The sequence below is a fragment of the Gadus macrocephalus genome, chromosome 8 (genome assembly GCF_031168955.1).
Source record: "Gadus macrocephalus chromosome 8, ASM3116895v1".
Taxonomy (NCBI): domain Eukaryota; kingdom Metazoa; phylum Chordata; class Actinopteri; order Gadiformes; family Gadidae; genus Gadus; species Gadus macrocephalus.
In genome coordinates this window covers 12,809,375-12,820,987 of record NC_082389.1, presented here as the reverse complement: position 1 = coordinate 12,820,987, position 11,613 = coordinate 12,809,375, and the positions used below count along the sequence as shown (strand labels likewise).

Below are 11,613 nucleotides of genomic sequence, written 5' to 3'. Positions count from 1 at the left end.
GGCATCTTGCTCATGGATGCCTACAGGTAGGTTGCATCCATTGGGATTCCAACCCAGAGTCAAAGGACCTTTAACGCTACACCCCCTCCGGCCCAGTATTGGGGAAGGATTCCTAAGTAGGATGGTATATAATAACCATGCATTCTTTTTTGTATTTGCAATTTGTCTGGGACAAGGCAGAAAACGAGGCAGACAATTTTCAACACAATTCGCAAATGGATATTAGTCTGGAACCTATCTATTCATTTTCGATTTCCAGGGGGTGTTATCACCGGGCGCAGACCGGAATACCCCCGGACGCGCTTGGATATCGCAAATGGATGCCGATGCAAATAAAACATGAGTTTGCAGATTTGTCTGGTTCCCCGGCTAACAGGAAAACACAGCCACATTTTTAAAAAACATCACAAGCCCACCAACCCTACACCGCCCGTAGGCCCTCCCTTCCCTTGGAGCGTCGGGGTCCACCTGTAGCAGTGTGGCGTTACCCGCTGACCTCCAGCTCCTTGTGGTCTCCTAGGTGATCGTGGACTCCATGGTGTCCCTGTGTCGCGAGCTGTGTCCCATGTCCTCCCTGGCGGCGGAGAGACTCAACCCCCCGCTGTCCTCCGTCTCGGAGCAGGTGTCCATCCCCCGAGGCACAGTGCGCTGCGCCCTGATGGACCGGGCCGCCGAGGACATCAACAAGGCTCTGGAGTATGAGGGGGGGGGCATCAACAAGGCTCTGGAGTATGAGGGGGGGGGGGGGCATCAACAAGGCTCTGGAGTATGAGGGGGGGGGGGGCATCAACAAGGCTCTGGAGTATGAGGGGGGGGGCATCAACAAGGCTCTAGAGTATTAAGGGGGGGGACATCAACAAGGCTCTAGAATCTAGAGTATGAGGGGGGGGGGGACATCAACAAGGCTCTAGAGTATGAGGTGGGGGGGGCATCAACAAGGCTCTGGAGTATGAGGGGGGGGGGGGGCATCAACAAGGCTCTAGAGTATGAGGGGGGGGGGCATCAACAAGGCTCTGGGGTATGAGGGGGGGGGGGGGGGCATCAACAAGGCTCTGGAGTATGGCTGGGGGGGTATAGGCTGTGGTTTATGCTGCGTGTGGATAGGGCCCTAACCTATCCACACGCAGCATAAACTGCGTGGGGGGGTTGATGTTTGGGGGGAATCGGTGTATGTGTTGGGGCGGGGGGGGGTGGGGGGTGGTGATGATTAAGGGGAGGGTGTGGCTGTGTGTGGGGGAGATGGTTTTTCATGGGGTGTGTGGTTACGTTTGGGTAAGTGCTTAAGTTGTGTTGAAAGTGTGTGGGGGTGTGTGGCTGTGCTAGTGCTTGACCTAATCGCACTCTAACTGTTGGGGTGGGATAATTATGGGTGTTTTGTCTTTGTTTCTAGGGGTAGTGGTGTGTGTGTGTGTGTGTGTGTGTGTGTGTGTGTGTGTGTGTGTGTGTGTGTGTGTGTTTCCTCATTGTTTTCCATCCTTCTCTCCGTCTCCTCTCCCTCCTCTCTGTCCCCGTCTCTCCCGCCCCCAGAGAGGTGAAGCTGTCGGTGGTGTCCTACCTGACCAACTCCATCGTGGACCAGATCCTCCAGGAGCTGTACACCACCCACAAGACCCTGGTACTGGTACTGTCCCTTACTGCATGACTTCTCCTAGAGCAGCACCGTAGTGGTCTCAGTTGGCATGGTGATTCTATTACTTTTGTGTTGATTTCTTGATTAGTATTATATACATTTTATTCAATGTGTACATTGTATTTAGTTTCAATGCATTTATTAAATAAATATATTTTTATTGCATATTTGAATATATTTATTGAATTTTATATTTGTTTATTATATACATATGTTTATTTTATGAATGTTTATGAACTACATTACTTATTTGACAAATTATTCATTTGGAGTGAATCAGTTTCTGCTGTAAATGCTGAGAAAGACTAGCATAGCTAGTGTTGCATATCAGAAAAGTAAATGTTCAATGTGGTGCATATATTATACATTTTCTCCTACATTCAAAATATAGTTTCGCTATTAGGCGCATAAATAAGACTGCCTCACGTTACGGTGCACGTTTAACATTAATCAGGCAACGCTGCCGCCAGAAAAACGTTTTGGTAGTGATATCGAGTGTGTAATGATCCAAAAAACATCATAGATAAAATGTCTGTTAAACTGAATGGGGCTGCACGGAACAGGGGAGGGAGAGTGAGACTGTGGGGGAGGGAGAGTGAGACTGTGGGGGAGGGAGAGTGAGACTGTGGGGGAGGGAGAGTGAGACTGTGGGGGAGGGAGAGTGAGACTGTGGGGGAGGGAGAGTGAGACTGTGGGGGAGGGAGAGTGAGACTGTGGGGGAGGGAGAGTGAGATGTGGGGGAGGGAGAGTGAGACTGTGGGGGAGGGAGAGTGAGACTGTGGGGGAGGGAGAGTGAGACTGTGGGGGAGGGAGAGTGAGACTGTGGGGGAGGGAGAGAGAGACTGTGGGGGAGGGAGAGTGAGACTGTGGGGGAGGGAGAGTGAGACTGTGGGGGAGGGAGAGTGAGACTGTGGGGGAGGGAGAGAGAGACTGTGGGGGAGGGAGAGAGAGAGAGGCAGGCAGATAGAGAAGGATCTATCCATGTGCTGTAGAGCTTTGAAGGTCTGCAAGTATCCCACTTCCGGGAGGGGGGGTTTGGTTGGCATTGAGTGGCGAAGTCACGCCCCTTCCGGTAGAGCCCATGGGACCTATGAGATCAAAAAATATGAATGGGTTTCAATGGAGAGATAGTAATTATTTTCTGGTCCCAGTCTTTACTTGCCCCGGATTACACATGTTGTTTGTGGATTTAAATGATACATTTTCATGCAAAGAGTTTGACCGTTTATTGTGCAATTGTTCAGTTAAATAGAGGTGCATAGAGAAAACACAATGAGAAAGAATACACGTCTCGTATGTGACGTCACGCTCCCTGCGACTGGCGAGGACAAGACCGACAATCTCCATATCGGCTACCTAACTAAAACTCCATGTGCCCCGACTTATAATGGTTTTCACCTCTTTCAATGCTTTGATTCTCCCCTTGGGTAAAAAGCGGTGAAGTAGAGCAGAGAGATCGGCATGTCTGTAACGGAGTTCCAAGTGCGGGCGGTGACGCATATCATTCGTGTCGAGAACAGCGAAGATCTGTAGTTCACAAAGCGGCCACACACAAAACCTAACATTATCAAACTTTTCTTTGCATGAAAAAAATATCATTTAAATCCACAAACAACATGTGTAATCCAAGGCATATAAAGACTGGGACCAGAAAATAATTAATTTCTCTCCATTGAAACCCATTCATATTTTTCGATCTCTTAGGTCCCATGGGCTCTACCGGAAGGGGCGTGACTTCGCCACTCTATTCCAGATTCTCAATGGTCTTGTGGGAGCGGCAACACCATTAGGGGAGGGGCTATGGTTTTGCTGTGTGAATTTCCACAAAGATAAAATAAAATTGATCGACTCCCTTGTAATCACGTGACCAACCGACGACGAGGTTCGGTCACGGTCGAGCTGAGTCCATGCATTGAGTTGAGTCTATGCATCCATCCATTTAAATTACTTTCAAAATAAAAGCATGCACGAAACGGATGTAGGTGTCACGCGTGAGTGGACAGGAAGTGTCCCCCGTCCGGCTGGAGGCATCGGTGAAGTGTCACCGTAATCAATGGCCAACGGCGGCGGCGGCCTCGTTAATATTCAGGCAGAGGTGCTGGTAATCAAAGTCTCTCCGCTGGTGGCTCCCAGGGCCAAACGCCGCTGCTCCTTGATTATGTTTGTTCGCTCGTTACGAAGCCCTGACATCTGCCGGGGCCCCACTCATACTAATGTACCAGAGTTGACTTTGGCTATTTTCACCCCGCTTTGCCTGAGGAACTCAAATAAAGTTGGTTGTTCATTTATGAAATCCAGAATTTTGCAACAAAGTTGCCATTCTAGTTCGACAAAGTTGTCGCACTATTTCGTCATTCGGTTTCTGTCCGAAGTGACCTACGGGGAATTCTAGAATCACGTCCGTAATATGTCCCCCCCTGTGTATCTCAACTGGTGGAGCATACCGTTGACACCGCCAGGGTTAGGGGTTTGTTCGATTCCCCGTGCATGCATGCAGTCACGGTACCGTAGGATACTTCGGGTACTAGCGAACACTGAGTAGAATATGTTTATCTCATAGGTTTGTGTGGGGAGCCCTGGCCCTCTACACAGGCTGCTGTTTCTCATTCTCCTCCACGTTTTCATCGTTGCACCACCTTTTCATCTATCATCTTTTTCTTTTTTTATACCATTGTCTTTGTTCGATGACCGCTCGTCCTTTACCATACTCCACCTCTCCCTCTCTTTGTCTCTCCTTCTCCATCTCTGTCTCTCTCGCTCTAGATCTCTCTCTCTCTCTCTCTCACTCTTGATAATCACACAAGTGGATGTCTTTTCAGACTTCTGATGGGGGACAGTACAGTGTGTGACACTTTGATTTGTTTCTTATACCCACAACCAACACAAGCTCTCCTTGGACAGGGTGCTGAATACTATTGGAGAGTACTTATTATAAGTGTGTGTGTGTGTGTGTGTGTGTGTGTGTGTGTGTTTAGCTGCGGCAGGTGTCCCAGGCCAAGCGATGGGACGAGGGGGGGCCCAACCGGCGCACGCTACGGCAGTCCCGGATGACGGACGTGATGGAGTTCCCCGAGGAGGACCTGGGGATGAACCTGGGGATCGTACGTATCCCCCCCGAGGGCGGAGAGCCCCCCCGCGGAGACTGTTTACCCTGGACGTTTGTGTCACACCCCTTCTTTACTCCAGGCTTCACCCACCCTCTCTCCGTTGGTAGTGGTACTCCTCAGTACACGCCAACGTCATTAATAAGAATACACAATCACACAATAAGAATACTCTCAGTACACGCAAACGTCATTAATAAGAATACACAATCACACAATAAGAATACTCTCAGTACATGCCAACGTCATTAATAAGAATACACAATCACACAATAAGAATACTCTGCAATTAAATGCTCCAACCAACACCCTTAACATAAGAGAGGGAGGAGTTAAATAAATAAGGTAATGTTGATAAATCACATTAAAACATTTTAAAAGCCCACACATACAGAGGCAGAAAGGCGTGGCGTGTTGGACGCTAACAGCAACTCGACAAAATTCCTGCAATCCGAAAATGACCTTTTAATTGCGATCATAATGTATGTTTATATTCACCTCTATAGTACCCATCACATGCTGAATCAACTTTACTATAAAATAGGACTACCCCTGCTGCACGGTGCATTACTGCAGCTAGCTTTGTAGCATGCCAGGGCCCGCTGTTGCAGTGACAGTGGTGATGTATAGTGGTGTACTTTATGATCCTATTGAGCACACCTCCATACAACACGGCTCTACTTTATGTCTCCGTTGTGTCCTCCATGTCCCGGCTGGGACAGCTGGTTCTCTGCAGGGATTCTTTGGGACGGACAAAAGTGTCATCATCTGCCCTCCCAATTTATGACATTGTTGTCAAGTCCATTTATTCAGCCTTTAAAGAGCAACGAACAGAGTTGAGCAAACGGCTGTGCAGTCAGGGTGAATTAAACCGGCGGTTTATGCCTTAAAATACAACCGACGATAAACCCAGAGAACGCTTGATTAAAAAGATGAGGACATGCAGAATTTCTCCCATTTGGTTGAAACGCCAGGGGGAAGAGCCAATTGTTCCCGCTTCAGAAGGAGTCGACCAGACATGTAGGAGCAGACCGTTCCTCCGCTGCGAGGCAGCTGATCTAAGCAGCAGGGGTCAGCGTCTCTAACTTTTCAGCCCCGCAGAGGAGCTCTTGAACACTGTGGTGGAGTTTCCTGGGGTCAGCGAGGTCATGGTTTCCGCAGGTAACGGTTTGTTTTCCCCTCAGGACACCATGGCTATCAACAAGAGGAGCGCCCGGACTCGAAGGATCCGCCCCGTCTCCACCCGGCCGAGTAAGACCCACTGTCTCTATCTAGTCTCTGGCTCTGTTTCTCGCTCTCTCACACTCTCTCACACTCTCTAGCTCGCGCGCTCTCGCACTCTTGCTCTCTCGCTCTCTTTCGCTTTCAAAATGCTTCAATGCCACAGAAGTAACTTGAACAATGCAATGCCATCAAATAAGAAGTTGGGGGAAAAAAACAGGACAACAGATGGAATACATCAAAACACGGTGTAGGAAATACAAATTGATCAATCAGATTGATCTGTCTGTCTGTCTGTCTGTCTGTCTGTCTGTCTGTCTGTCTGTCTGTCTGTCTGTCTGTCTGTCTGTCACTCTCACTCTCACTCTCACTCTCTCTCTGTCAGGCTCTCACTCTCACTCTCTCTCTCTCTCTCTCTGTCAGGCTCTCACTCTCTCTCTCTCTCTCTCTGTCAGGCTCTCACTCTCTCTCTCTCTCTCTCTGTCAGGCTCTCACTCTCTCTCTCTCTGCCAGACTCTCACTGTCTCTCTATCTGTCAGACTTTCACTCTCTCTCTGTCGCCCTCTCTCTCTCCGTCTCAGTCTGTCGCTTTCTTTCTGAGCTCTTTCAGTGCTCGTTTGGTTTTACTGACCAAGGGGTCAGACTTTCCATTTAATCAACTCCTCTTTTTTATTTGATGTTAAGTCCAAAATGACATTGAAACCAACGGCGTCCATAAAAAGACCTCCCTTGTGATTTCATACAGAGAAATAATGGATTGGAAGTGCTTTTTTAAATCCTGTTTAGCTCTATCATTTGAAATGTACTCAAATGGAGGTGCACTGAACTTCAAGTCCACTCAATGACCAGAGTTTTACACATTTAAATAGCAGTTGGGAATAAATTCGAAGTGGAATCGTTGCCAACTGTGCTCCACTCACACACACTCTCAGACTCACACACGCTCTCACACTAACACTCACACTCTCTCAAAGTCAATAAACTGTAAAATAAATAGAAATGGAAGCAACCGACCGACAACAGAAATCAGTGGAGAATCATGTTGGCCTGCGGGGGTGGGAAGCAGAAACTGTTCTTCAGTCTGTTGGTGTTGGTCTTACACTCCATCATCATCACCTACCCCCCCACCCCCAGGTCTCGGTGAGGACGCCAGTGGCTCCCCCACCCCCTCTGCCTCCCCCCAACCGCCACCGCCTCCGCCTCCACCGTCGCAGCTCTCCCGCTCAGCATCCTGGGACGGCCTGTCCACCCTCCCCACCAATGGCTCGCCGCTACATCATGTGACCCACGTCAGGCCACGCCCCCCACGGCGGCACAGGGCGGGGTACCCGCAGCCAGAGACTGTGAGTCTCACACGCACGCGCATGCACACGCACACACACAAACTCTTGGGGGTTGACACTTGAACCACTTGCTTGGTAATGTAATATGTGTTGTTGAGGGTTCAGGGGCAGGAAGTAAGTTTTCAGAAACAGGAAGTTGAAAGCAGACTAGATAAAATGGGAGATGCTTTTTTGCTTGTTTATTCCTGTTCCGTCATTTTTTTTATTCCTAGATTTTATTCCAGTTTATTCTTGTTTAATGTTGTTTACCTCCCGCGTGTCTAGTGTGCTGCCGTGTGAATACTTTGAGGCTTTTCTCGTTCCCCTTGCCAGAGGCTCTTTCCAAAAATTATTTCCCAGGGGTGTGTGTGTGTGTGTGTGTGTGTGTGTGTGTGTGTGTGTGTGTGTGTGTGTGTGTGTGTGTGTGTGTGTGTGTGTGTGTGTGTGTGTGTGTGTGTGTGTGTGTGTGTGTGTGTGTGTGTGTGTGCATGCACGTGTGCGTTTTGGAGTGGGGGGTCATGGAGGTGTTTGTGTGCGTGTTTGAACCTTTCCTGCTGCTTTGTACTAAATCAGGACACATTTAGTGATGCAGCAGTGATAGGTTATTTTTAAAAGACAGGCATGGGATCACATTCCTGCCAAGTGGCTGTTTGAAATGCCAAGTCAGCCCTCCTACGGCCTTTTAACACCCCGTCATTGATCTGTTGTTATCATGCTATTCTCCGTGTGTGTGTGCGTGTGCGCAGCATGGCTCCGAGAACGGGGCGATCAATGTTCTGGAAGATGGATTGCCTGACTTCTACACCAAGCGTGTTCTCCCTGACAGGTAACACACAAAGCTGTGTTTAGCCACCGCTAACAATCCTCGTAGCGGTTCCCCATCACTGTTTACACTGAATACCTCCTCCACCCGGGCGGTGGTGTAAAGAATGACATTCACTGTGTCTATTTAGTCATCTCACAGACACACATTAATTAAAGTGACTCCAGAAGCACAGCACCTTTTAATTGGGAACAAAGCGCCCTGTTACCTATTCGCCGCCACGTGCCTCCTGGAAATAAAATAACCAACATTTGTAGTGTCGGTTGATTGAGGCACCAAGTCCCCCAGGTCTCTATCGCTCTCTCTCTAACTCTCGTCCTCTTCAGCCAGCTCTCGTCTCTCCATAACAACCCGTCCATGCGTAGGAAGAAGAGGCGCAGCGTGCTCTCCATCTTCTCTGGCTTCCGCAAGAACCGCAACTCCATGACATCCAATCCGGACACAGAGTGAGTAGGGAAGTGGCGGGACATGCTCTGAAAACGGGAGGTGAGTTGTGTAAATGTGGCTTAGTCAATCAACATCAAACCGGTTTTAAGGGGACATATAATGCCACCAGGTGTGAGTGTGAGTAGCCCTTACAAGCTGTTTTGAATATCTGCCTCTTCTGACATCGCAAGTGGGCGTGTCCACCTAGATGTGTGCTGGATAGTCTTGGTTATCATCAAACCTGCGTGAAACTTTTCTACTTTGGTTTCTTGAGTAGAAAACGCACCCATCTTCGAGTCGTTCCAGCCACAGAGTTGTTCCTCTATAAACCCATTTATTCAGGGCCAATTTTGAATTCTCAGAAGACGGTAGCTGTGGTGTGAAAATGATTCAGCTCTAATTGTAGCTACAAGTCGAGCCATTAGGGGTTGCTAACGGCGACAGGAACAGGGTGCACGCTAAAGTGCACCGCCACATCTAAACACAAAACCGCTCTTTTGCTTTTAATATGACAGACTATGTTTTGTCGTTTTACTACTACCATGCCTCATGAATATTTGATGGCAAAACATTTTCCCCGTTGCTGCAACATTCTTGTGCGTCCGGAGTGCGCCGGGGGTCGGAGTTACATTGAGGACACGCACCTCCTCACGCACCTCCTCACGCACCTCCTCACGCACCTCCTCCACTGGGGAATGTCTCAGAGTAATGAGAGAGAGGGGGAGGGAGAGGGGGAGGGGGATGGAGTGGCGAGAGGGAGGGATCGGAGAGAGAGAGGGAGGGAGTGTGGGAGAGATGGGGGAGAGTGAGAAGGGGGAAAGGGAGGGAGGCTCCTTGGGGGCCAACTGGGGGACATTAAAAACAGTTACAGTGCTTTGTGAAGGGGTGAGCAGGAGAAGGAGGAGAGCCAACAGAGGGGGAGGGTGTGTGTGCGTGCATCGAGAAGTAGAAGCCAAAGAGTGATCGCCACTTCAGTGACAGTCGTAAAAAATCCTTTTTAAATAAAACTCACACTGTCTTAAAAAGAAATGTGTGATATAACAATATAATCTCTTTGTATTAACATATAAATACGATATATTATGTAAATATGGGAAACTTTAATTACAGATTATCGTTAAATGATAGTGTTATATCGTGGTGGTTTTATATGAATGCACTCAGACAGCCTCTGAATACTAAGCTCAGACATGTCGTTGGTGCAGGAGTCTGCCTCATTGTCCCGCTGTTTTCTGTCCTGTCACTGGATCTGTCATCTGGAGCGCGTCTGCCTCGGCCTCGGCTGCCCTCGCTATGCTAATGTACCGCTCTCTATCTATATCTTTATTTTTGGGGACATTGGTTTACCGGGACTGAATGAGCACGCATCAGACGACGGTGCATTCTCTAGGTATCAGGCTATTAATGAGAGAGAGGGGGAGGGAGAGAGAGGGGGAGAGGTGGAGAGAGAATTAAGAGTATTTAGGGGCCTCGGTGGACTATTTTGTCCATCCGTCTTATGTTAATTATAGAAGTAAACGCTGCTGAGTCACACGGTACAATCTGTCTTGGCTTGTCCATCTGGCTCATAAAAACTCTGTCGACTTCCTCACTTAGGCTGAATCTGTTGCTGTAGTGGTAAACTATTATGGTAGCTCCTTGACCTACTCCTGACCCCCCTATAGACGATAGGATGGGTGGGAATGGGGGAGGGGGGGGAACTGTCCCAGGACCAAGCGTCTCAGTGATCCAGAGTCCATGGTTCAGACGCTTTCTCCCGGCCGGCGGGCTACAGACCAGGTTGATTATCGGTTGAAGGGCCTTTGATTGTGCGCCGTATATCTCCTGCCGTCTCTTGTCTGTCTAATGCGAGTCCATTTGATCTGTATAGCCCTTAATCACACTAACCGCCTCAAAAGGCTTCACAGGCCACTTTCTCCGACATCGCCTAACCGTGGCCCTCCAAAGGGCAAGGACAAAACTCCCTTAATCATCGTCAAAACTCCCTTTATCGTCTTGGAAGAAACATCGAGATGGGACCCAGAATGAGGGATAATTTAAGAGTGCAATGGGCGCATAATGGGTAGAGATAACTAAGGCATAATACATTTCAGCTAACCTGTCTCTGTCTCTCTCTCTCCACCCCCCTGCCCCCTAGTCTCCCGGAGAACGTCTACTCTATGATCCAGCACCCTAAGGACCCCGGACAGACGGAGACCCCCATACCGGGGCTCCACACGGCCTCCCCGCGGGCCACCCCCGGCATGAGACCCTCCAGCCCCTCCTGCCTCATCCAGAGACAGGTAACCCATCCCAGGGCTCCCTCTGCCCCCCAGTAGACATCCACGGGGGCCGTGGGTTTATCGGCTCTGGTGCCAGAATCTGGACCCAAACCGAAAAACGGTTGGGGCCGAACAAAGCTTTCTGTAAGTCATCCGATGCATGGTCACCGGCCAATCCTGGTTTCAACCTCTTCTCTGTGGTTTATTTTGTCCCATCTGCTATCAACGGGATGCCACATAATCCCCTCACCAAGCATGGAGACTCATTAAGGCCTCAACCCCATTCACTAGGCCTTAAAGCCTCAGCTAGGTGTTGAGTATAACCATTATTGGCAGGTAACCTAGAACAGACTCTGGGGTCCTTGAAACCTCAACCTCATACACACACCAGGGTCCAAGGCCTGGTATAGCGACCACTGCCCGTACGAGGAGATGATCTCCATGGATACCCATTGGACGAGTCAGATAGTGAATGCTCGCAAGAGCCAATCAGGGGAGAAGCTTCAGAATTGGAAGGAGCTTCAGAAATAAACGGATGCACGCAATATTCTAAGTGCGTCACTCTGGGGACTGAACTAAGGTTAATTTATTGAACATCTGTTTCATCAGAATAAACGTGGTTATCTTTTAAGCTGTTTCCTCCTTATCGTCTCTAACCATTCATACTAAGTGAAGGACTACCAGAGTTCTCTATGTCACTGCCAGCCCTTAGCGAGCTCCAATCTGCACTCAATCCAATCACACAAATGTGGGAGTTTCCAACCGACCCACGAAACGAGCTGATTGGTGCTCTGCATCAAACGTTCTTTTTAGGCTGAAGTCGATC

The 11,613-nt window shown here is 49.0% G+C and overlaps 1 protein-coding gene across 1 annotated transcript in view; it reads left to right on the top strand.

Moving 5' to 3' along the window:
* Positions 1-11,613, top strand: part of carmil3 (capping protein regulator and myosin 1 linker 3) — an 81,189-nt gene that overhangs the window by 61,315 nt on the left and 8,261 nt on the right. Inside the window, 8 exon segments of the mRNA XM_060059088.1 lie at positions 521-696; positions 1,528-1,615; positions 4,606-4,731; positions 5,919-5,985; positions 7,090-7,298; positions 8,024-8,103; positions 8,427-8,546; positions 10,664-10,808. Of these exon segments, the coding sequence (XP_059915071.1) occupies positions 521-696; positions 1,528-1,615; positions 4,606-4,731; positions 5,919-5,985; positions 7,090-7,298; positions 8,024-8,103; positions 8,427-8,546; positions 10,664-10,808 (1,011 nt within the window).